This window comes from Vanessa cardui, chromosome 9 (assembly GCF_905220365.1).
Source record: "Vanessa cardui chromosome 9, ilVanCard2.1, whole genome shotgun sequence".
Lineage (NCBI taxonomy): Eukaryota > Metazoa > Arthropoda > Insecta > Lepidoptera > Nymphalidae > Vanessa > Vanessa cardui.
In genome coordinates this window covers 13,758,618-13,785,725 of record NC_061131.1, presented here as the reverse complement: position 1 = coordinate 13,785,725, position 27,108 = coordinate 13,758,618, and the positions used below count along the sequence as shown (strand labels likewise).

The window sequence follows — 27,108 nt, the reverse complement described above, 5'->3', positions numbered from 1 at the left end:
GTACGCATCGACGCGTACGGTACGTATGATATAATAGATCAAGTTTCACAATAATAACATATGACAGATTTTCTAATACAGCCTCTGTAAGTCGATCAGCTAATTATACTTTTTATACTAAACGATTTTTTTCTTGACAATCACAACTTGGATAAATTAAATTTCACAGAAAACTGTCCTCTCGATCTACGTTGTTTTTATCATCAATCTAAATCAATATGCAGGTTTGTTCAAGATTTTCCGTTTAAAACCGACCCTACACGAATTATAACAACAAATTTGACTCATGCCTTGGAATTTAACCCGCCATCTTATCTTTAAATTCTTTTCTAGACATCAAATACATATATGTAGTTGGGCTTTATGTAAGTCCATCTAGGTAGGTACTAGGTACGTCTACTACAATTATTCTTCTGCTAAATGACCATATCAAGCCTAGCGAGCCATATCGAGCCACTGTCCTTTACGTCTCGTAAAGGATCTACACTTCAAAAGCAACCATGTCAACTCCAACTAAAAAAAATGATATCCTCCATTTGGCTCAGATAGAAATAATTATTTACATGTTTATGTAGGACAGCTAGCTTCACATGTCTTTCTGCAACTACCACCGAATATTAATCTACCACTATTTCCTAATTTAATGCAATTTTAGAAGCTATGGCAACATATAGGACAAGTTGGACAACTTAATAGCCAAAGGTAAAATAACTGTGAAGTTGTCAGTGAACATTTCTGTCAATTGATTTTATTGTCAGCAAATCACTCACCTACATCAGTCGAACGCATGCGCAATGAAACGCTGTATCATACTTATCCGACACGCTCGAACCAAATGTCGCAATATGGGGAAAAGATAATTATGTAAATCTGTGCCTAGACGCAGTTGCGAATGCTAAAATATCCCAAAACTTCCTACAATACGTGTTTAGTATAAACAATAAAGTTAAAACTTTGTCACTGTAATGTAATGGTTTAGATGTTAGGAATAGCAATACGAATATTTTACATGTGATAGTGACACCGTTCTAACATGATGTAATAACATATTACCCAATTTAACCTGAGCTCTACGTTATATGTCATACTTGGTTTACAAGAGGTCAAGCTACTAAAGTGGTCAACATATATATTCTTGATATTTAACTTAAGAAAATGAACGTATTTTTGATAAGTAGTTACAAGTTGAAATTAATAAACATATATTAATTACTAAGTTACTTAAATATTATTTATTTAGTTTTTATTTATCCAACTAAATGATCCAATAGAAATGATAAATAAAACAAAATGGTCGTATGTTTAATGCGGATGTAACGAACAATTGTGTATGACATTAAAAAATACTAGATAACTACTGCATATTGCAACTCCAAACAAAAGTAACAGCAGATTTGATATTTTGCAGACGCGACTGGGATCACCGTTATACCACCGCCGTTATACCACCAAGCGCAATAGAAAGTATTGTTCTACTCTCGCTTGAACGGTCAGTCGTGTTTCACAAATGGGCAAAGATATAGTCGTAGTATAGGTGGCAAATGAGCAGGAGTCAAGAGATGATGTCGAAAAAAAACCACCGGAAAAAGTTCCACAGGGTTCTCCGAGATAGAAAATGTTTCAAATATCGCGCTGTTGCGGGTTGTGGATATCGTATATTTGGTTTTATAATGTTAATTCCATGTCTATGGGCTCAAGGCCTTAGCAGTTATATATACATATATATAGCTCGTAAATATTTATACTTTTAAAATCTTAAAATTAATATATATAAATAGTTAATATCTAATTAATGGTTTTAATCTATTTAACCCTGATGCGATCGTTTTTAATCTGTTCCTTGGCAGTGTGACACCTTTGTACGACTTAATGTCAATGGGATTAAAGTTTTACACCACTGGAAGCTTCGCTACTCATCATATATTCTACTGCCAGACAGCAATACTAAATATGTTCCAGTTAGAAATTTAAGAGAACCAGTGTATTTAAATAAAACTAGTTATTACGGATTTTAATCGCGTATATTAGAAATCATTGGCGGTAGTTGTTAATAATATTTCCTTTGTTCTTCAAATAGACAAATGTCACCTTAGTCTACCCGTGACCACGAACGCTGTAAAGTGCTCGAAACGTCGGGATGTCCAAAATAATTAATATACGCGATTAAAATCCGTAATAACTAGTTTTATTTAAATGAGTAATAATCGCGAAAATTTAAGACAACATTATGAGAACCAGTGTAACTAAAGAACATAACAACTATGATCCTAAAGTTGATGAAGCATTGATGTTGTAAATGATAATTAATATTTCCTAGTAGATGTAGTACCAATGCCTAAGGGCATGTGATTTCGTTGCACCAAATAGCATATTTGCCAAAATATTTGATATAAAGTTAAACATTCATTGTTCCAAATCGAATTTCCTTCACCATATTTACCTGACATAATCATATACAACCATTTGATTTACTCATTGTACATATACTAATTAGTGTCCACAGATAACGAAACAATAAACTTATGGATATGGGTTCGGTTATTTTAATTATCAATAAATTAATTATGACATTACGGATTTATTCCATGATATATTATTTATGCAATACAAGTTTTATTGGTCAATATTTTTAATTCGCTTCTGAATATTACTCAATATAAAAAAATATAGCTTGTCACTGGACTACAGTCATGTGGTAATTAAATTATCCTATCGTGGCATCAGAGTAATTCAGTCAAACATACACCCCTCAAAGTGTTGCCAGTTTGGAAAAATGTTATCAAAACTTAATATAGTAGGGGTGTTAATAACACTGATATTTTGCTTCAAATTTGGTAAGCATGTATTTTAATTACTCAATATAATTTATTGATTCAACCTAAACTAAATAATTACAAGTTTTTTTATGGTATACGTTGGCGGACGAGCATATGGGCCACCTGATGGTAAGTGGTCACCATCACCAATAGACATGACGCTGTAAGAAATATTAACTATTCCTTACATCGTCAATGTGCCACCAACCTTGGGAACTAAGATGTTATGTCCTTGTGCCAGTAGTTACAATGGCTCACTCACCCTTCAAACCGAAACACAACAATACCGAGTACTGTTTTTTGGCAGTAGAATAACTGATGATTAAGTGGGCAGTACCTACCCAGACGAGCTAGCACAAAGCCCTACCAACAAGTAAATTTAATAATTAACTGCAAATTTAATTACTTAACATATAATAATGTTTATTATATTTTATAATTAAATGATTGCTTAAAATGTAATCACCTCTCTTCCAAGGGGGTTAAATTGCTAAAGGAAGGTTGTCCTATTGAATTACATGTCCTTCGAAAGCGGTTTTAATAGGATGACCATTATAAAATCATTTATCGGACATAAGTTGTATTCAACAGTACTTAACAAGTTTGACCTTTGTATATTTATATATGTCATTGTAAGATTAGATATATGTCATTGGAATCTTACGGTGACATATATATTGTATGAAGCATCGTAATAAATCGTCACAGAACACATCATTTTAAAAGTGTTTAATACTACACTGTTCCATATACTATGATATATATGATATGTCTTTAAAATAATAGGATAATTAGCCATATAATGTTTTTCTCCTTCAAATCTTAATTAGTAACTTCACTTAATCGGTACCTTTTAAGTTAATTAGTCATAAGTGTTTCTGTGTGATGTAACTTTTTTGAACTATAAACTCTAAGTGATTCGTGCTATTACTTTTGATAACTATTTTACTATAGACAATAAAAACTTATTATTAAAAAATAACATATCCATTTAAAATAACGCAAAATTAGCATTTTCATTTCTAAAGCTTCTTTGTATATATATTCACATTATAATTACATGAATAATTTAATAGAACATAGTATATGAAGTAATTAGTGAATGTAAGTTGACTTATTCAATCTATACTAACTAATAATGAATATTCTTTAGGAGGTGATTAATAGTTCCGTCTCTTTCTTTCAAATATCTTATCAGTTATCATAAAAAAAGACAAATAATTGTCTTAAAAATATAAACTTTTTTCATTTTTTATTATTGTTATTTTTTTATATAATAGCAATTGTAATTCCATATAATTTAAAACTACTGACAAACAAGTAAAAGATATTATTATTACTCTACAAATATTCTTCTTCTTATTTCAAAGCAAATTTTCGATTAAATATAAAGCATCGATCTAAATCTATAATAATGTATTTGTACTTTATTCATCCAAGTCATAAATATAACTCATTTAAATAAAATATGTAACAGCCTGACGGTCTGCAAATTATAATTCAATGTCAGTTATTATTAGAACTTATGGTCACAACAGTCACGTAGCGAATTCGAGCCAAGTTCAACATGACACAACACTTAATCCAATTCAGACGTAATTGTAAGGTTTCATGACAGATATTATATTTCCTAATACCTAAATACCCGAAATATATGGAAAACATAAACAACGCTGTGGTTTATTTATACTATTAGTAGTATATATAGTAGTATACTAAACTAGTAGTATGTATGTACTTAATGTTACTTTTAATTTTCCATTAGGGGTTGGGCTAATTATTCTTAACACAGGTTATGTTAATAACTCATAAAGCATAATAAGTTTCACTGTTTTTAAAGTGTCAAACCACATATAAATAGAGTACTTAGCTAATAGTCATATTTAACAGTAGTCATACTTATTTTGTATACTCAAATATATAAGGTAATCTTTGTAACATTTCTTTTGCACTAATAAATTATTATTATTAGTATACACGCGGTCAGATATTGGGTAGTATTTTTTGTATCCTGACAATGAAAATGCAAGATTTCTGCCCGGTTGAGTAATTAAGGCGTAACAAACAAATTCACTGACGTTTTAGTTATATTTGTATGTGAAAGGAAGTTTAGAGTAAAAAATATAGAAAGAACGTTGTTTTACTTTGTATCTGCTATTTTTAGACGTTAGTCATGGCTTGAGCAATCGTTTTCATGGATTTTTAATTATTTAAAGATATGGTCAATTAGTTTTTTTTAAAGTGCACATAAAAAAAAGAAAAGCTGTATCCGGGAGTAATTGGTTTTAAGCCGGATCATAACTTTTTAAATAATATGTAAGTTTACTATTTAATTTGTCTTATTTTAAATGATATATTAAACTAACGAGAGAACGAGCTTTTCCATGTTCTGTGTTGTTTGTAGTGGCTTTTTAAACAACGAATGAGAATATACAACCTAAGTTGTCTAAGGGACGTCATAGGACGTGTTTCTTATAGGGCCATTCTTATTGAATGAATTTCATTTATAATAAAAATGTTATATTGATACATTTTAGTTTATTCGTACATTTTTGCTAACGTTTTTCAACGAATTAAATGTCTATTGAAGTTGGTACTAATTGTCAATTTGGTATCAGATAGTGAATTTTTATAACCATTGAGTTATATCTATATACATTTTATAAAATTGCAGTGCCTGTTTGTAATATTAAAATAGCACTTTTTTACTAATGCATATGTATGTATACAAGGTAAATATATCAAAATAGTATTTTTTACAATGTTTGTCTGTCTGTCTGTTTGTTCCGGCTAATATCTAGAACGGCCGGACCGATTTTGACTGGACTTTCACTTGCAGATAACCAATAATAATAGAAATTATGTAATAAAATAATAAGGACTAACTTGGGCTACAATATATTTTTTTCTTAATTTCAAACGCTTACAAGGTTTTGGGCATAGATAGTACGTAGGGAATGCAATCCCGTCTCGAGAACATTAATTCGAGATCCCGCGGGATTCAAAATTTTCGGGATCTCATTTAGGTTGAAAAATTGACATGTTTGAATACGATGAAAACTGCTAGTGAGGTTAATTGAAACAAACTATTATTTGAAAGAAAAAAAAGTCTTTATCCTTTAATATTACTAACTGAATAATTAACAGTTTTACTAACATTAACATATTCAAAACAATAGTAAGTATAGCTCAATGAGATTAAAACGTAGTTAGGGGTGATTTTAAAAATATCTTAAAAAACAATTGGAAAATCTCGCCGCATTTCCATTGCTCCAAATCATCTTGATATATTTTTTTTGGATATTTCAAATATAATAGCGATGCAGTTACTTTTATGCGACGCTCGCAGATACGATTTCTCGAGAGACCAACGTTTTTGAGAGAGGAGTTTTTAAGTATTCTAGCTTCCTCATCATGAAGCGCAACGTTTTTTCTGTATTAATTAAATCTATATCTCGACGGCACATTACCTAAACAGCCAATTTCACTTATATGTATTTTCCAAATCGATAAGGATAGCGTATTCTTCATCCGTGAAAAAAGCGTCCCGAGCGGATAAGCATAACATCGCTGACCATTGCCATCAAATCCCGTCATTCTCTGCTTCGGAAATATTTCGGAATATCGGAATATTCTGCTTCGGAATTGAGTACCCCGAAAAATTACTCGGGATCCCGCGAACCTGGATTGCATTTACTAGTAGTACGGCATAAAATAATAACATTTGAGGAATACATGCGTCGAAGAAATTACGTCGATGCAGTTAGTAGAACTGCAGATTCAATCGGATTAGTAGACGCGCCCTTCGTACGCATCTACACTAATAATATTAATGCGAAGGTAACATTGTCTCTCGCTCTTACACAACCAAACTACTGAACCGACTGCGATTTAATTTGGTATAAAGATTCAATTCCTAGATAGGACATAGGCTGCTTTTTATGCCTAGTACCTAACAACCAACCCCCTATGGTAGGTGTCATCACCACAAACTAAAAGACTTGGCAGAGACTTCTATTGAATTTTATTAATTATTTTGTTGAACTTAGCAGCACAGATAAAACTTGGTGTATTAGAGAGGTCTGAGCTTTGCAGGAACATATCGGAGCTATTCACGAAAGTTGAAAGTCCGTATAGTATTATTTGGAGCAAAATAATTGATCGGGAATGGTTATTAATTGATTATATTTTTACTGAAAAATTAATGAATTATATCCAAATCTGGTTAGAACTATTCGGACCGAGGTTTCAACGAAAGTTGTTTCTATAACTCAACAACAACAACAGCCTGTAATTTTCCACTGCTGGGTTAAAGGCCTCCTCTCCTTTTGAGGAGAAGGTTTGGTACATATTCCACCAGGCTGTTCCAATGCGGGTTGATGGAATACACATGTAGCAGAATTTCTATGAAATTTGTCACATGCAGGTTTCCTCATGATGTTTTTCTTCACCGCTGAGCACGACATGAATTATAAAGACAAATTAAGCACATGAATCAGCGGTGCTTGCCTGGGTTTGAAGCCGCAATCATCGGTTAAGATGCACGCGTTCTAACCACTGGGCCATCTCGACTCTTCTGTAACTCTGCATCCTCAAAATTATAAGCGGAGGCAATGAATAGTCAGACATTTTGTCGATAGACTTTTTTACTCACACTTGTAAGTCTGTATAGATGCCTGTACGACAAATGTCTGCCAAGTCTGGTCGTGTGGTACCTCCCATTATTCGGGAAGCTGTGTCGACAACTACTAGTAATAATTGTTTTTTGTCACAGCCTCCTCAATATTCTGTTACGACTGTAACAGCGCGTTCGATCCCAGATGCGGAGAGAAATTCGACCCATTCAGCCTCGGGGTCGTGAATTGCTCCTTAAGGGATCCCCCGGAGCACATAGACCCTGTTGCACCGACTTTCTGCCGCGTCATTAAAATGGAGAGTAAGTATTTGTAATTATAAATTTGTCTTTGCATATAATAAAATTGGAGTGTCTGTTTGTAATATTAAAATAGCCCTTTTTTACTCAATGCATATGTATGTATACACAGTACATATACCAAAATAACGTGTTTTTACAATTTTTCGTCGGTCTGTCTGTTTGTTCCGCCTAATCTATAGAACGGCTGGATTGATTTTGACGGGATTTTCACAGGCTGATAACTGATATAGTAAGGAGAAACTGAAAAACAAGTAACTACAAAATTATATTTTTTTTTGTTAAATTCAAACGCGTACAAGGTCGCGGGCACAACTAGTAAAGAATATTAGTTAATATTTATAAATGTAAGCAACTTTTTCTTACTATTACATCTCTGCTTTCACAGTTTATGGCACTTTACGAATTGTCAGGACATGTGGCTTCCTCGAGGAAGAGACAGGAGTACATATGTGCAAGAGACAAACCGGCAACGGCGATCTTTTTGTGACATACTGCACTTGCGACACAGACCTCTGTAACGCAGCTCCTACACTTGACCATAGCGTGGTGCTAATTTTAACAGCCTTCGGCTTATATCAATTGAGAAATATATTATAATCTTAACCAGAGTGTTCCTTGTATTTATTTTTGTAACAATGTTATTAATTATGTAACTTGTAACTGCCAGATACTTGAAATAATTAAATATGTATTCGCCTGAGAATTAAATCGTGTTAAGAATTATATATTTTTTATTTATTTATTTTATGAATCATTTTTATGATAATACATTTGTAATAATAGGAATTCTTTAATGTATGTTTTCGTTTTGTTTCTTTACATAAAGCCCACTATACGCCGCATGTCTTTAATACAGAGCATTAAATACTATTTCCAAACTTTTTATAGTCTATGTAATAAATTTTCGATTAATACGCCTATATTACTACTGAACTAAAGTTCTTGAAATGCGATTCAAACTCAAACTCAAACTCAAATTCCTTTATTCAATATAAAAGCATTACACTTACTTATTGATTGTCAAATAAACACTACCAATATAACAATATAACATCCAAACCTTTACTACATTATCCACCAACCTAAGTCCGAAAAGTATGATAAAATAAACTCAACTCAACAAAATTACAGACACCTACTTTATCTTTACTTAACAGTGTTAGCAATAATTAATATTTTCAAATTTAAGTTAAATAAATATATTTTGATGTCCAGTTAAGGAAAATGTAATGATAAAAAAAATGTCTTAGCCAGTGCCGCCCGAAATTTGAAAACGTACAACATAACATTGGGATCAGAGGACTGTAAAAAAAACAAGGGCCTCGCAAACTGTATCTTGCCCACATTAAGATTCGGTCTTGCGCCGCCACTTATTGAATATACATATATGATAACCGAATGGGCGTCACCTACCAATGAAACATGGACAGGAGGAGGAAACATAATGTATTTAATGCAGAGAGAGGATGCATCTTTACCAATATAATAAAGGTACTGTATTATACTTTAGGAAAATAAATGGATGACTGATACGTACCAAGTAGGGTATCAATACCGCAAAATATTCCAAAAGTATAACTCATACCAAACAAATGTTGCACACAAAGGTTATTTCTTAATCGGTCTTAAATATTTTAATAACTAACCTGGGTTAGCACCATCTCTGAAGACCTTAGGCTGGTTTCTGTATGCGAGGAAGTACTGTATGTGCGCCATTTCATGGTGAGCCGTAATCAAGTCCTTCATATCAGGGTGAGTGCACATCTTGATCCTTTCAATAAATAATAATTATTTAACATCATTTTATAATTTACAAGTGATTTTGAATTGATTATTATATATTTGTTGAGACAAAACTAACCGAAAAAAAAATATACCGATTTCTTTTTAAAAAAAATTTAATTGATTCAATGATAATTTGGTTAAATTACCAGATCCAAAAAATATATACTTGGACGCTTTGTCACTATAATATAAAACGAACCAATATTAACACTTAATTTAAGATTTTAAAAATTAATGAACATATATGAAATACATGAAAGACATACATGAAAGTAAGGAACTTTTCAAAAAAAAATGTTTTCAAAGATTTACTGTTTTATTAATAACTATACGAAAATATGTTCCGTTTGTGCAAAGAATGTACTAAAAATGTATTTATTCTTGTAATATAACATACCGGAAGTCATGTCCATTACAAAAGTCCCAGGCGGAAGGCTGACAATGGATTTGTCTGTCAGCTGGCTGCTGGAGAACACTCAGTGCCCAAAAGTCATCAGGCATCGCTGACATATTCATAGAAACGAAGAATTCCTCAGCCAGCTGGAAGGTCGTTACAGGTGTGTAACCCTGGAAAAAATAGGTTCACTGTCATTAAACTCTTCACACCAACTCATTGGTTTAGTGGCTAGTTTTAAGGGTTGCAAGTACCGAGTCTTAGCGATCAATCCTCTATTAAAATATAAAAATAAAATTCATACAACAACTTATTTTTATTTGTCAACTAAAATTATCACGAAGAAAAATTATCGTCTCATATGTATTTCAAGCAAGTGGTTGAACTAGTTTTTCTGTCTTGTAATTTTGTCGTGTGATTGTCATTGAAATCGAAAGGTCCATACTAGAGTAGTATGTCGAAAGTACCTGTTGCACCATTTCCGAAGTTACATCGACAAGTTTCTTGCCAGGATATGGCAGAGTGATGGGTACGATGCCAGACCAGCTCTGAGCCCACATGTCGCCGAGCACGTGCGCGGGAATAGGAGCTGACCGAGAGATACGTTCGGGACCATACGCTTCACGCAGACGACGACGCACGTAAGCATGGAGTAAGTCGTATAATGGCTTAACCTGCAATCAATTTCAAATCAATATTAGTAATCATCATCATCAACAGCCTGTAAGTTTCCCACTGCTGGGCTATGGCCTCCTCTCCGTTTGAGGAGAAGGATTAAAGCGTATTCCACCAAGCTGCTCCAATATGGGTTGGTGCACAATAAAACTCAGTGGGGCTTGCTTAGGTTTGAACCCGTAATCATCGGTTAAGATGCATATTTAATTGTCCCTCAATATAATGTGACGTAAAACAAATGAATAATCATATTTACATGTATTTTTCCCGTCTTATAATATGTAGGTGTAACTTTGGTGGTGGAAGCAACATAAGCCCTCCCTTACATCGTCAATTCGCCTTGATAATAAAGAACTAAGATTGTATGTTACTTGTGCTTGTATTAACGTACCCTTCACACTAGAACACAAAAATACTAAATATTTCTTTTTAGCGGTACATCAAACTGGTTCGTATTAACCGACGGACTTCAAACAAACATCTAAGAACTAATAATTGTATATAATATCATACAGTTTTGATCTCACCTGTTCCCATACTTCATCAACATCTTGCCTCATATTTTGTGTTTCGTACGGGAACATCCAAAACGCCGATGCGTCTGTGAAATCTGTAAATAGAAAAATGTACACGTTAAGTCGTGGAGATAAATTGATCCTTACAGTTTTAAATGTTAAATTTAATTGTTTAATCATTTGCTATTACTTTAAAACAGGCGCATATAAATAAAATTATATTATTAATTTATTATCGTATCTATAGTCAATAAAAATAGGTATTCTTAAATATAATGTCGGTTTTTACGTTTCAACAACACCAAAACAATAATTGCTCTTTGTCTGTCTGTTTATTTTACCCCATGTCCAAACTATAGACTAGTAAGTTATTATTTTATCAATATTATTTAAGACTATTAATAATGCCACAAATTTAAACTGATGATTTAAGAAAAGAGTAGTCTAGAAGTTTTGCAATTCCACCGGAATAAAACAGTGTCTTATATTACCGAATAAATTAAAAGAACCAATGCACTTACTGTTCAATCTTGCGGCCTGATTGGTCAAGTCCACCAGTTGCTCGTACAAGTCCCGAATGCGCCTGCCCGTGTTCCTTCTCCACTCCGTCCACACGTGCTGCAACTCATCCCAGTCTCGAGAGTGAGACATGATGAATTGAAGCTCTGGTTGTAAATGCAGGCCACATTTAAAGGGCTCGTTGTAAGCGCAGATTTCAGCCGAGTTGTAAACAGCCAGCATGTCGTTGATTATGCGATTATACTGAAAAATATTTTTTTAATGTTAGCTGAGGTAATTTAGTAATTGTTGCTTATCTATGAAATAAAATCTAAAATATATATTTGTTAAAAGAAAAAAATGCCATAAACTAAAGTGACAACCCTGAAATATCTGACTACTAGGGTAAGGACTCTCCGTTATATGGGAATATTTTTATCCCAATCCACCGGGCTACTCCAATACGATTTAAGGGATAGTTAGATTAGTTTGATAGACCATTTAGTTAGCAAAGGTTCTAGACTATATAAAACTAATCAGGGAGCAGTAACTTGTTAATAATATATTTGAGGATTACTATCGAATGAAGTCTCAATATGAATGACTTACCCTGTCTAACTGATCTGGAGGTAGAGCAGCGGGCCCTATGGTGGACAGTAAACGGAGTTGTCTGAATGTACCAAAGTCTCTGATAGCTCCTCGAGGCACATGTTGCGCTGCTTCCCATAATCCTCGTTGGAATAAGGTGTACCGTTGCTGGGCATCAAGCTGAAATAAAAATAAACTTCATTTATAACTTAATTGCATACTATTTGTTATAAATGCAGCATAAAAATATTGACTTATTTGAACAGATAATTCCCTATAACCGAGGATTTAAGCCTTCTTGGAATCATCAATTCCAGAATTCTATGTAGAGCTATTCTATATAAGAATAGCATAGTTTTATATTCGACAAGAATTGAAACCTCCTTGGAATCATTAACTCGACAATTATTTCTATGTAGAGCTATTCTACATACGAATAGCATAACTCTACTTAATAAAATATACTGTAAATTCACTGATAAATAAAAAAAATATCTTAAAATTTCAATAACATGCGACATTGATGTCATGCATATGTCAGTTCACTCAAAAGTGAGTTTCGAGTTGACGTGTACGAAAAACTGTTTTTCTCAATATATCCTAACCAAAACTTGAATCATTATATATGTATTATTTTATATATAGTAACCTACAGCTAGACTACTGTTGTATTCCAGCTCGAAGAGTGAATAAGGCAGTATAATAACCAAGGAACATCTTAGCGTCTATGCATGACGCTGACGATACTGGTTTATCTGCTTCTACTAATAGATATTTACTAAATTTTTTAGTATTAACATTCATCTGCAATAACATATCTTTCCTTAAGGTCACTATGACAGATTTAGGGCTCCATTTTTGACATCATAATGCGTTATAAAACCATGGTCAAGCATCGTATACGTGTGACGAATTGACGGACGTGTCAAGTGAACCATTTAAATGTTCCTTTTATGGAAAGTCGAGGTCAGTTTTTGCATAACACTGAAGGGGATTTAGTAACTGAAGGTCGATATTTTGGGGTTGTGTGAATACCTAATTGGTCTAACTCTATTTCCTTTTGTTAAATTGGAAGTAACATATAAATGCGTTTAGGTCATGTATAAATCCATATGGTAAAACTATTTTTTTTGTATGTTGGTAATCTCTAAATTAAATACGGGATGAGTCTTTATTTATTTTTTATTTCATGGCATAGGTTAGCGGACGAGCATATGGACCACCTGATGGTTAGTGGTCACCACCGCTCATAGACAATCGCTCTGTAAGAAATATTAACCATTCCTTACATCGCCAATGCGCTACCAACCTTGGGAATTAAGATGTTATGTCCCGTGTGCCTGCAAGTACAGGTCGTTATTTTTTTCTTAAGAAATATCTAAAGTGCTATGGAGTCAGGGTATCCTAACACACCTATCAGATTAATAAGTAATTTACTACCAAAAATCCATCGTCGTTGTCGATACTAATGTAAGGGTTTTTAAAGTTAAGTCCCGCAATAAAACAAATTTGAATTAAAACAGTTATGGCATATTAAAGAATCTCTGTTTTTTTTTCACGATCGTAAATAAATAATATCATATATAACAATTATAATGTAATAATTGTCGAAATCAGATAAGGGATAAATTTATAGGCTTTGCGTCGTCTAATGATGGTTGTTTCCAAGATTTGTATGACAGGCATGCCTTGATCCTGTGCAATTGTCGAGATCTTTCCTCAATTACATGACAAGTCCAAATCAGACGACGTAAACATACGCTTAGGTAACAATAGAATTATATATTGTTTTTATTACACTGGTCAATTACAGGTGACTCAGATGTAGCGTGATAATCTTGATGATGGCGATTTGTCACGTCAAATGAGTCATTTAATATTACGACCATTTGTAATAATATTTTGCCATCAGATTTTAGTTTTTATAATACTGAGTCGTCATTAGTGGTTACAAGAAAAACGTCTGAACTTGAAATTATACGAGACATTTTATTTCACATTATTTAAAAATTGACATGAGAACAGTTTGAGAATCCTTCCTTGGATCAGCGGAACACGAAGATCAAATTGATTTAGTTTTCCAAAAGTCATATTCCACACAAATATTATTTACTTTTGTGTTGTAGTAAACATCACTACTTATAAAAAAAACGATGCTATTAGAAACATTAACAATTCCTTAAATCACGAATGCGCTAGCAACAACTATGTCCTATTCCTGCAGTTACACTGGCTCATTCACCCTTGTGTTTCAAACAAGATACCAAGTATTTGGCAGTAGAATATATGAAAAGTGGGTGGTACGGTGATAGTAATTATTTACAAACACAAGAAAATACCACCATAGAAACTGCGTTTTGATTAGTAAATCTCATACAAAGCCTCAAGACGACACTGACTTATCGTCGACCTTTAATTAAACCTCTAAAGTAATCGCGTAAAATCACAATTGTCTCCATATAATACGGTCAAGTTCAGAGTATCATTAATTGTTATTTAATTCAAATAAACAAATTAAATTTTCCATTTGACCGAATATAATTGTTCTAAATTACTAATCTTTTTTTTATATATGTATCAGAATTGTTGATAAGCTATCTTGCTAATCTATTCTATTCATAGGCTCGTTTTATCTTGGGCAATACAAATTAGCATCAGGAAATAGTAATACCAAACAGCAATATTAAGTATTGCTGTATTTCCGTTCGAATACTGTAGTTACATTGGCTAACTCACTCGAGTTAGCCAATGTAACTACAGGCACAAGGGATATTCCAATGAATTTCCATTCCAAAGCTTTATATTTGTTATATTTCCTGAAATACACTGGAATATACACTAAAGACCAGCGGTAACCTCTGCGTCTCTTCGGCGGGCGTCATAGGATCTCTTTCGTATGCTACTGTAACAACGATCTTATTTCCTATTCTAAGACATGCAATACAAATCCAGATAAAATACAGACCAGACCTTATGACGTATTAATTAATTGGTCCATTTTGGCATCGCTTTCTTTTTTTCTTCTAAGCAATAAAATAATCATTTAGCTGCAGTTAAAAAGATACATTCATAAGAATTATTTATATTGAGAACGTAAAAAAGTTCATAAAAATGCATACAAGTATTAAAACTATGCAAATAAGGACCGCATGGAATGGGGGCAAGAATTTTAGTAAAATGAATGCAAGAGTTGAGTATATCTGTATCAAATATACGTCAAATACAAAGAAATTAAGGTTTTGCGTTAATATTAAATTAATAAATCGACCTTTGAACAAAACATGACAATGACCTGAAAAATCTTTAAAAAATGCGTTAATAAGTTTATGTTCTCATTAAACAGTCGCTACATTAGGGAAATACGAGTTCTCACGGTAATAAATTAGTTTGATCTTGAAATCAGCTTAAGCGTTGATGACGTATCACATTGAGGTTAAAAATTCTATGAACCGGCTGAAACTAGACAATTTTTTGTGTCAATTGTTTTATAATTTTCTAAGTGGTCTTCAGCATCATCATGATCTGACTGTATAAATCCAATGGTGGATATATGCCTCCCCCAATAGGGGCTACTGAGCCCGATCTTCAGCCTTCTTAACCACGAAAAAGAAAAACAAATGCTTCCTATGATAATTCCAATGCCTGTCCTTGGGATGCCCAAATACTTAATCGCATATATGCTTCAGAAATATTTGTATGCAAAATTCATTGAAGATCATTAAAAAGATATCTCCTACTTAACTATATTCTGTAAAAATAAATCTTATAGACTATTATGGATAAATTTATTAATTCCACAGGAAGTATTTATTAAAATATTCGCATTATAATTAACCGCGTGTTAAAATATCAAGAAGCTAGCAACATTATTACTTTTTCAGTGGACGTTATTACGTCCACTGAAAAGACGACGAGGTGATAAAAAATTAAATATTTAAACAACCCCTTAAGCTATTAAGCATAAATATGAACAAAACAGTAAACATTATCTAACATAAGCGCCAATGCCGGGTCGCACAATAACAGATATTCACACACATCGTCCATTGTTGGACACAGAGGACGTTCACACGACACCGTGTTGCGCAATCGTACCGTGACTCCACTCTGTGACGGTTGCTGGAAAACTTCGAGGAAAATCTACTCAAAAAATTATAATGGACAAATTTATTTCTTGGTACAAAATTGCACATTCAATGAATTAGAGTGTGCTAGCATTTATTCCCAAATGTCTTGCTCTTTCATATATATTAAAAAACAGTATTATTACAGCTATAATTAAATATTTTAGAATAATTATTGGAAAGTAAAGATAAAAATAATTGCACAGATTTTTCATGCGCACCTCTTAGGAAACGGTTTTTTATGTTTGTGTGCGTAATAAGAGATTTTTTTAGATTTGGTTCAAATGTTTTCGCTATCAACACAACCGAATGTGTTTTATCGTATAGTATCGTACCATTATATATATAAAAAAAATAGCTCTATTTAAATATGTACCAACTCAATGTGTACTTGACTTGTTTTTATTTATCAGTGCCGCATCCTGTTTTCATTTTAGTCTAGCTACGTATAAGTACGTTTTAAAAACATACTTTCGTGAACAGATGCCCCATAACCCTTTAAGCGTTGATTTATAATTCCTCCTCATATAAAAACCTTATACACAATACAGACTGAATACAACATAAATTCTCTTCAAGAGCTATGACGTATTTCTGAATGTTTTCAGATTACTTAATGTGTTATTAGGGGTAGTATAGATAGAAGTACATAGTTGTTGATATCGTGTTTAACATTAGTCTTAGTATAAGAAATTTTCTATTTTAAAGGAAATGTACGGAACACATTTGAATGGTGGTTAGCGTTTTATATGTACTCCTATTACACGTAATAAAATGGATCTCAATAGAAACCAAAGAAATATTTCTTGTCAGGGAGAAGGTATGAAGCTCGTTGCACGCTTTATTGATACTGCTTCATATGCAAAAATATGTCAAATCAATGAGCTCAGTTTGGCGAAGCTTGAACCTTAAGGAAATTCATGGACATTTTGTACCTAAAACCTGTTTAAGCCCTAAAATGCGAACGAACCCGGTTGACATCTAGTAATGTAATAGATACAAGCCACCTGTATGCATTCTTATGATATTTTAGTTCACAAAACTAAGCTTTTATATAAACTGAGTTTTTATATAAACTGAAAAAATACACGTAGGCAAAATTTCTAACGCATAAACATAAATATTTAGGGAGAAATGCACACTTTTTAGGTGCATTAATACAATAAGTTTATTGATTGTTATTATATTCTTAAATAGAGTGACAGTTAACGATACTTTGCATTGGACACTTATATGTTATTATTTTAAGGTAACGTATGAAAGAACCCTTTTCTTCATGCAATGCATTGAAAATGAGATGGCATAATTCGCAAGCTTTATAGTTTATTTCTTATAAAAGCATTATACTATTATTATGTTCAATATGAATACATATCCATAGAACATATTTCGCCACGCTGTTCCAATGCGGGTTGGTAGAATGCACATGTGACAGAATTTCAGTGAAATTAGACACATGTAGGTTTCCTCACAATGTTTTCCTTCGCTGCCGAGCAAGAGATGAATTATAAACACAAATTAAGCACATATATATGTATATATATATAAGCAAGCACCACTATATATATTTATATATATACATATAGTGGTGCTTGCTTGGGTTTGAACCCGCAATCATCGGTTAAGATGCACGCTTTCTAACGACTGGGCCATCTCAGCTTAATATATGCATATGTGTAGCATAAAATACAGACAGACATATTAAGTGATTTTTAATTTGGTCGCGTATTATTTTAACAATAACACCTTTTTTACAACAATATTACCACAATGACTGAACAAAAGTCAAATAATTGTTCCATTCATAACGCGAATCGAGTTCAAGTTTACAAACAAAAGTACAACCGAACACTGAAGTGCTAAAATACTTAATGAAAACCTTTCAGTTGCAGCACACGCCTTTATGTAATTTTGTCGCAAGTTTTGTTAACACGCAATGTATTTTCAACCTTACGTCATTGAAATAAGGATGCTTGTTGATTGAAAGCAAATCGATATAGACATCGAAGGTTGTGATCCAATGGATGTTTAATTAACGTTTGGCTAAATAGCGTAGGTAGTATGGAAATTGTACTATTAATACCAAAAGTGTTTTAATTTAAATGAAAATAAAGCATTAAAAGTTAAATTTCAGAAGTTATTTCGTCATTAATAAGTTTTGATGGAGACTTCTAATTATAGTCAACTCCTTTAAAACAGACTTATGTCATTATTTACTTTGTACTGACAATTCACACCAGGTTAGTTGAAAGTTTTATTATAAACTAGCTGTGCCTGTGACCTTGTACGCGTTCCTCATTATATCAGTTATCTGCCAGTAAAAGTCCCATCAAAATCGGTCCAGCTGTTCCAGAGATTAGTAGAAACAAACAGGCAGACGGACAAAAATTGTAAAAAATGTTATTTTTGTATATGTACCGTATATACATACATACATATACATTGAAAGGCCTATTGAATGTCACAAACAGACACTCTAATTTTATTATATTTATAGATATTTTTTAAAACTTTTGTCATTACATGTACAGAGACACAATTTCTTACTGATTTACAATTTTGCAACGTCTAAACTATGTAAAAAGCGCTCAGTGTCACGACCGTGAGAATATTGTTCAAGGCGAAGGTATGATTCGTACACCAATACAGAGTACGCATGCGCGGTGAGCAAAAACTATCAATCCATAATCTTGTTATCATTACACATTTTTTTATATATCAATAGTAGGCACAGCGGAAATCAATTGTGTACTTTTTATATAGGTATATATTGTAGTGTGTAATAAATAACACGATTCTAGTTTGAGCCAATTTAAAGACAACAATTGGCAAAAACAGTTGCATATTAGCTGATCGTGATATACGGGATTGAACACAGATTTTTCTCATGTCTTTTTTGGTATATTGTATATTGTGAAAAAACCTTTACTAAAACTATATCACTTCATCTTATAGCTAGTAGATGCCTCTACTGTTAGCAGGGGGCTGGACCGCTGAACAGATTTGATGTAAATTTGTAGATATGAAGCATACTTGAACTCCAGGACATAGGCTATTTTCAACCGACTTCAAAAAGGAGGATGTTACCAATTCGTCGGTTTTTTTTTAAAGCTAGTGCTTTCCGTTTGGTCCCATTTAGACTTCAGCTCGAAATATAACAATAACTATAACTGTGTTATATAATCGTAAATCGACTTTTAAGTAGTCTAATATTTTTCTTTTTACTTAGGAGGACTCTAAAAAATAAGCTGAATACGCAATTATTTTCATTACTTTTTAGTGCATATTTATTCGTATTAAAATAGTGTTTTGTTTGAAGCCGTTTTTTTTGGTAACATTTTTATTTATTACCTAAAACATGTCAACAAATCCCTGTAAACAACTAGAGCTTATAAATGTAATAAGTCATAAATAATACTGTCATATAATTTAATTAATTATATTATAGATCTTCAATAAAATTAAATTCGGTATGATTAAGTATGACTATTCATCACAGCAAATTATTCAATTTTCTTCATGACCGTCCATTAGTTACCACGACTATTTCTCTAAGCAATATGACATATGGGTAATGACACATACCCATATGTCAAATATGTTGAACGGTATTCAAAATATATGATTTAATAATGAACAGTACGATTTTTTGTTTGTTTTACTTTGTTCTGTTAACTCTATACAAATAATAATTTGTATAGAGGCGTCCTTTGCACGTGTCAACTGTTCAATTACGCTCAGTCACGTAACTTTTGTTCGATTCTAGAACACTTTTTGTGAATCTTTCATTTTTTAAATAATTTTAAGGATTTATTACTTTTTTTTATATTTAAATAGCCACTGGTTGTCTTTAGTAAAGCGACACTATATTACGAAAAGATGCTTGTACAAGTTTAAAATGGCAGTGTGATTTCAAACACCAAAATGTCACATAAAATAAGTATCTTCGTACTATAATAAATGCTAATGTTATGATTTTTTTTCTTTTTAATTAAAATGTCTGATAAAAAATTAAGAGCTTAAAATGCGGTATTTTTATTCATTAATAATAAGAAATATAATGAGCTTAAAAATTGTTTTAAAAAAAGAAGTTATTCTTTATAATCGTTCGAATTACGATTAAATGCAATCAGTAATTAGCATTTTAATATACACAATTAATCGTTAAACCACGTCTTAAAATAACATAAAAACGGCCTCAGTTAATAACTGAATACAATATGAAGCCTTGGTATAATGTATTATCTCATTGTCTAGCTGTCACAGACCTTATAGGTCAGAAGTCCTCTGTATTGGCGACAATACGCGATATTTAGTTCCGCCATTTTGATTTGCGCCGCCATATTGGTCAGCCATTTCGTGTTTCCTTATTATCGTATGTAGAGCGTAAAGAATAAAGCGTGATTTTGGTGACTTATTTAATTTAATAATATAAATTTAACGCTAAAATAAATGTATTAAATTAAACAAATACATTAAGCATCATATACCTACGGAATATGGGCGAACGTATAACTCTGAAAATGCGAAAAATACATTTTGACAGATATGGTCTCTTTTTCACCGGAAACGACTTTATTATTATTCTGAATTATATATCTATGTTATATATGTTGTTATGGATTGTATTGAGGCTTTTTATAACGGATCATATAGCTGGATAAACATAACCTGTATGTTCTGTGCATTCAAAATTGTAGGTTAAAATGAAATCACATAATTGTGTAATGTTAATAAAAAATCACAAATACAACAATTATTAATGGTTAATTTCAGTCCTCATTGTAAGCTTCATAATGTATCTATTTTTGTTTCAAATGACACAACATCCCGTCTGCGTATTGTCACAAAAATAGACAATAGAAAATGGATGGTGTTTCCAATATTGATTGCTTCGAACTCGAGTGTTTATTCTATGTTTTTTATTTACGTGTACAAAATGGTTATTATGCGTCGTTAAACAATTGTGTAATTGACTGTTTTAATGTATTTGCGTCGACTCAACACAGCGATATATCAATTTATAAGTATCGTTCTTCTTAAGCTGCATTCACACGTGCTAATTTCGATCAACTGCGCTGACTTTATAGATTCAAACTTTCTGATATCAACAATCACACTAATATAACAAAAGTCGCTTCAATAAACTTTTTCATATTTCAATGTTCAATAAATTAGGCTTAATTTTATATTTCACGCAAAAATATCTGAGTAAATTACTATGGAACTTTTAAGTTATGAGCTGAGATGGTCCACTGGTTAGAACGCGTGCATCTTAAACGATGATTGCGAGTTCAAACCCAGGCAAGCACCACTATGTATATGTACTTAATTTGTGTTTACGATTCATCTCGTGCTCGGCGGTGAAGGAAAACATCAGGAAACCTGCATGTGTCTAATTCCATTGGAATTCTGCCACATGTGCATTCCACCAATCAGCACTGGAACCGCGTGGTAAAATATGTTCCAAACCCTCTCCTTAATGCAAGAGGAGGCCTTATCCCAGCAGTGGGAAATTTACAGGCTGTTACTTTACTTTACTTTTTTAAGTTATAAAATTAACAAAGAATATATATTTGGAGATAGTTTATAATATATGGTAAGCCTATTTAAAATTCCATCATTTATAAACCGATTAGGAATTTTCTTTTTGTTCTTTTCTAGGTAGGTCTTTGTGCAAGAACATCTTCACAGGTACCAACTCATCGATGTTCTACAACCAAACAGCAATAGGTAGTATTTTTATGTTTCGGTTTGAAGGTTGCGTAATCCAGTGTAGCAGCAGCAGACTTAACATCTTAGTTCCAAAGAATTTTGACGATATAAGAAAAGGCTAACATCTCTTACTATGTGTGGTGGTAATCACGTATCATCAGATGGCCCATTTATAAGTCCAACTAAAAACTTCATAAAAATTCATATCAATTTATTTTATCTTGTTTTATTTACGCATTGAAGGAGAAAATTCTCGGTATAGGGGTTTTAATTCCTTGCAGCGCAAATAATAGCACAATGAGCCAATCACAGGCTGTTATATTTATTCATATTTAATATGAGATTCAATTTTTGTCTTTATATAAACATTATGAAGTAAAAGCTTGGCAAGTAATCGATGCGTTCAAACGTATGTTTATACATAGTATATACTATGTATATTGTATATCTGCTATTATATAAGATCGTGGGAATTATAGTTCGTGTATCGATTTATGCAATTCACTTCCTACAATTAATTATTATTTATCACATCACAGTTTAATAAAAACCCTATAAATGTTATCTATTGATCTTAAATATGCAGCAAAAAATTGACCGAGTTTAAAGGTTATGACTTCGGAAAAAAAATTGCTATTGATTGGTCCGGCGTCACGCTTTAGCGATGTCAATGCGGGTTTCACTTAATGGATCACCTTTAATTTAAATAAATATTGTATTTACTATATTTTATAATTTGTATAATTAATTTAGAGCCAAGATGGCCCAGTGGTTAGAACGCGTGAATCATATCCGACGATTGCTGGTTCAAACCCAGGCAAACACCACTGAATATTAATGTGATTAATTAATTTGTGTTTATAATCAATTTCGTTTTCGGTGTTGAAGCAAAATATCGTGAGGAAAAACCTGCATATGTCTAATTTCATAGAAATTCTGCCACATTGGAGCAGCGTGGTGGAATATGCTCCAATCCTTTTCATCAAAAGGAGATAAGGCCTTAGCCTAGCAGTGGCAATTTGCAGGGTGATAATGATGATGGTAATGAATTTGGTGAATATTATAGACAAGACAGGATATAAACATATTTTTAAACTATTTTTTTAATCGTAATCGAGTATGCAAACCTAACAAAGTTGTTCACTCAATATATGATATCTCCGGTTCAAATTCAGCTTCGAGCAAATTTTTGTTTTTGGAAAGAAATTATTTGTAGCCATTAACTTAGAGGTGAAAGCCGTGAAGCCTAAGGTTCTGCGAGGGACATTGTAAATTACGTAAGATAACCTACATGTGTGGCATCTGTCACATGGGTCGCCAAAATGCATTTAAGTATTGTACCTTACCAGAACCTTAATACAATTCTCTACAAGAGTAGAGGAATACCAATAGCGAGACATTTACTGCTGTTATTTCATAGGAAATATGTCTTTACAAATGGAAGGTCTAGGAATCAAGTAATTGAATGTATCATATTAATATTTTGTACTCATACGATCGGAGTCGCGTCAAAAGCAACTCGTATTGTTCCATATAAATAATGACCGGTCATGAAAGTTTCCGGGCTCACATTCCCATAACACAATGGTATAGATTTGAATAGATAAATTTCTATACGGCTTGTGACTTACATTTCCAATTTTCCCATTGGATATGTCTTTCTTTTCATATGCAATATTATGACTATGATTGGCATGTAATTAACAATTATTATTTATATAGATTTATTTTTTAATTTATAATGCTGGAGAAAGCCGAGATGGCCTAGTTGTTAGAACGCGTGCATCTTAACCGGTGATTGCGCGGTCAGACCCAGGCAAGTACCCCTGAATTTCATCTCGTCCTTGGCGGTGAAGGAAAACATCGCGAGGAAACCTGCGTGTCTTTAATTTCATTTCAGAGAAATTCTGTAATATGTGCATTTCACCAATCCGCATTGGAACAGCGTGGTGGTATATCTTCCAAACCAAAGGGAGAGGAGGTTTAGCCCAGCGCTAGGAAATTGACAGGCTGTTGTTGTTGTTTGTAATGTTGGAAATATTTTATAGTTAAACTAATGTCTAATCATAACGCTCTTGAAAAAATATTTCTCCAACTATCGTTTGGTACAACATTTGATTTCGTATCTTTTGATTACACAAGTACTCCTAATATTGTACTGTATCGGTAAAGGCGAAGAACGCAGCTGATGTGAGAATAATTTTACATCAAAGAGTACTGAAGGCAAAATAAATTAATACACATCTACGTAATTTTCTCAACTCATACAGTAGAAAATAGCATTCATTCTTACATAAGTACGCCATGACCTTAATCCTTCATGTGGAATTGAAAATATGAACATTATGAATAATAATCCTTGGCATGAAACTATAATAGAGTATAATGCTCTTCAGATATTCCATTATGTATTCTTCTTATAAATCGTTGTTAATTATGCGTCTTCAAGTATTTTGACTTATGTTTGAAGACAAAGTTATCGTGAGAAATATTTGGGATAATAAAACGAAAAATAACAAAATGGATGTCCAGGAATTATCTTGTGTAACTAATACATAGGTATATCTATCATGTTTTAATAAATTTAGGGTTGTAAACTAACTTCTATAGACCTGACTGATGTCATGGTTAATCCAACAGGGCGGATATGAATTGCATTATACGACAAAACACGAAAAAACGTATCGAATTTGGTATCGAAGAATACAAAAAGGTTATATTATTCAAATGGTGATTTTGATAAATCAAATTGAATAGTATATTTTAGTAATCATTGAAAATTCAAATGATATAAATTATATCTGGATGCGAGTAGCCCAAGAACGATCTCAGTGGCGTGCAATTGAAGAGGCCTATGTCCAGCAGTGGACGGAAATGGGCTGATGGATTGGATTGGATTGGATAAATTATATAATTCAAATAGTCATTAAATAAGTTCGACCGAAAATTGACACACCGTAAGTAAACCTGGTATAGTTGTACGTTTCAAGCATTCAGTTAAGCAAATTGAAATTTAAAATTAAGATGATTGTCATACAGTAAAAAATATATTACTTTCTTATACAAGCACATAATGCATCGTCATAGCACAGGATATACAGCATGACAAAGACTTGAAAAAAACTGGCATGGTGAAGTATTTCAAGCCAACCTTTTTTCCGAAAAAGAATAAAAATCACAGGAAACAACAGCTTAGTTTCTGAGGTTGGTGTAGCTTGGAATCTACCAATGTTATAAAAAAACAAAGCGATTACAGATTACAGTAGAGACGGTCTTAAAATATGTTCCGTTGCTAAGCGCAAAAATACATACAAACATAAGAACAAATACATTTAATTCTCACGTATGATGGCATTTATATTTATCATCGGACTGACCAGTCACATTGTTTACAGATAACATCTTAATCACACGTTACCTGATAACATAACGTGCTGGGTTTTTCTTTAAGTTTTAATTTGCCACATAGGCACTGTTTTCAAAGGATCCTCGAAAATAATCCTAATTTTTCTATCTATTTGAAACAAAAAATGAGCACTTTTACAGCTTACTTCAGTGAAATACCTCCTAAAAGCGTTGACGCTACGTTGACGTAAGACAGAAAAATAATTTAAAATCATCCACCAACATACAAAATAAATAAAAGAGAATATAAATCCACTGATGTTGAAAGCAATATTGAAACGTTATTTCCAAAATCTAGTGTCAATCGATTTTTTTTTAGTGTCATAGAATAGGTTTTTATAGAAAATATTGATTGATGTTCATTCATATCAAATAATAATTATAGAATTATTAATTAAGTATCGCGATCAAAACATACATTGGATGCAGTAAATATATTTAATGACTAAATAGTTCTGGCAAGGGAATATCTACATAAATTCTATATTAATCCGAAACTGGTACAACGCGTAGTAAGTTGACATATCCTTAACTTAAACCTTCTTTACTATCATTACCTGTCATGAGATTATATAAGTGTTACAACTAGTTCATATCAATTATAAAAGCTATAATTATTTTCCATAAATATGAGAAAACAATGGAAAATGCATCAATACTCACAGCTGCGTGTTGTGTTGCGTCATTGACGTCGGTTTCGAAATTCCACTGAGCTGCAACATTGTTGGTACACTCCTTCGAAGCCTGATCGTCAGCCCGGTGAAGGAAATCCCTTATTTGTTGCACATTTGCGTAATTCAGTCTATCATCAATGGCATTCGTGTTAGAATCTCTATTGAACGAATAAGGATTCGTTCCTACGTAATTGGGATCATTTCGGGCAAAGTTAGGATCATTTCGCCGAAAGTTTGCGTCATTATTTGTATCGATTCTATCATCACGATTTCTGTCATCAAAAGGACGCAGCGTGGAACTTGGGTTACGGCCGTTACCGTAATCCAAACTCGGGTATCCATTGTTGCTTATATCTGGATTAATCCCGCTGAAAGGGGTCGACGAAACCGGGTATACCCCAGGAGTCGCGGAGTTGGGAGGTCTAGACGTACTGTATTGAAAATTTCGATTTACGTCATACTGGCTTCCTTGTGGATTTGCGGATTGGGTACTGGATAATCCAAAGCCGTATGGATTGCGTTGTGTTGACACTTGGGGTAACGGGGGCAGATCTAGTTGCGGTTCCGCGAAGCAAAGAAACGGTACCAGTGTAAGATGGAACCAGATTATAAGATTTCTTTTGTGAGCACAGGCCATGGTTGACTGGCCCGAAGTTTATCAGGTTGTTATCAACTGCGACCAATGGTGCGTGGTGCTTGAATGCGCTCGCGACGACAACTGCTTAACCGCTTGTGCGAACGGGGGCCGTGTGAATCAGCTTTGTTTTATACACTAAGTACTAAGTAAAGAAGACCTTGCGTAGTGCGTCACAGGGTAAGACGTAGGCAAAAAAGAACTGCTACGAATATTTATTTTTATATCTAAACTCTTTACAGATATATCCTTAAAAGTATCAAAACTGTAAATTAGAAATTCAATTTTTTATTTAATGTTAACCAAGACCTTCGTTTCCTATCTAACATTTCTTATTGAAATATTATTA

General features: G+C 32.8%; 2 protein-coding genes across 2 annotated transcripts in view; one reads left to right on the top strand and one right to left on the bottom strand.

Moving 5' to 3' along the window:
• Positions 1-26,878, bottom strand: part of LOC124532604 (angiotensin-converting enzyme) — a 177,831-nt gene extending 150,953 nt beyond the window's left edge. The window contains exons 1-7 of the mRNA XM_047107590.1: positions 26,115-26,878; positions 12,229-12,387; positions 11,643-11,883; positions 11,134-11,216; positions 10,399-10,605; positions 9,935-10,104; positions 9,399-9,523 (exon numbers count right to left, since the gene is read on the bottom strand). Of these exons, the coding sequence (XP_046963546.1) occupies positions 9,399-9,523; positions 9,935-10,104; positions 10,399-10,605; positions 11,134-11,216; positions 11,643-11,883; positions 12,229-12,387; positions 26,115-26,762 (1,633 nt within the window). The 5' untranslated portion in view covers positions 26,763-26,878. The remainder of the gene's footprint in view (positions 1-9,398; positions 9,524-9,934; positions 10,105-10,398; positions 10,606-11,133; positions 11,217-11,642; positions 11,884-12,228; positions 12,388-26,114) is intronic.
• On the top strand, positions 2,726-8,477 carry LOC124532608. Its single transcript, XM_047107595.1, has 3 exons — positions 2,726-2,834; positions 7,591-7,752; positions 8,138-8,477. The coding sequence occupies exons 1-3, from the start codon at positions 2,774-2,776 to the stop codon at positions 8,347-8,349; spliced, it is 435 nt and encodes a 144-aa protein (XP_046963551.1). The 5' UTR covers positions 2,726-2,773; the 3' UTR covers positions 8,350-8,477.
• Positions 26,879-27,108: the final 230 nt, after the last annotated feature.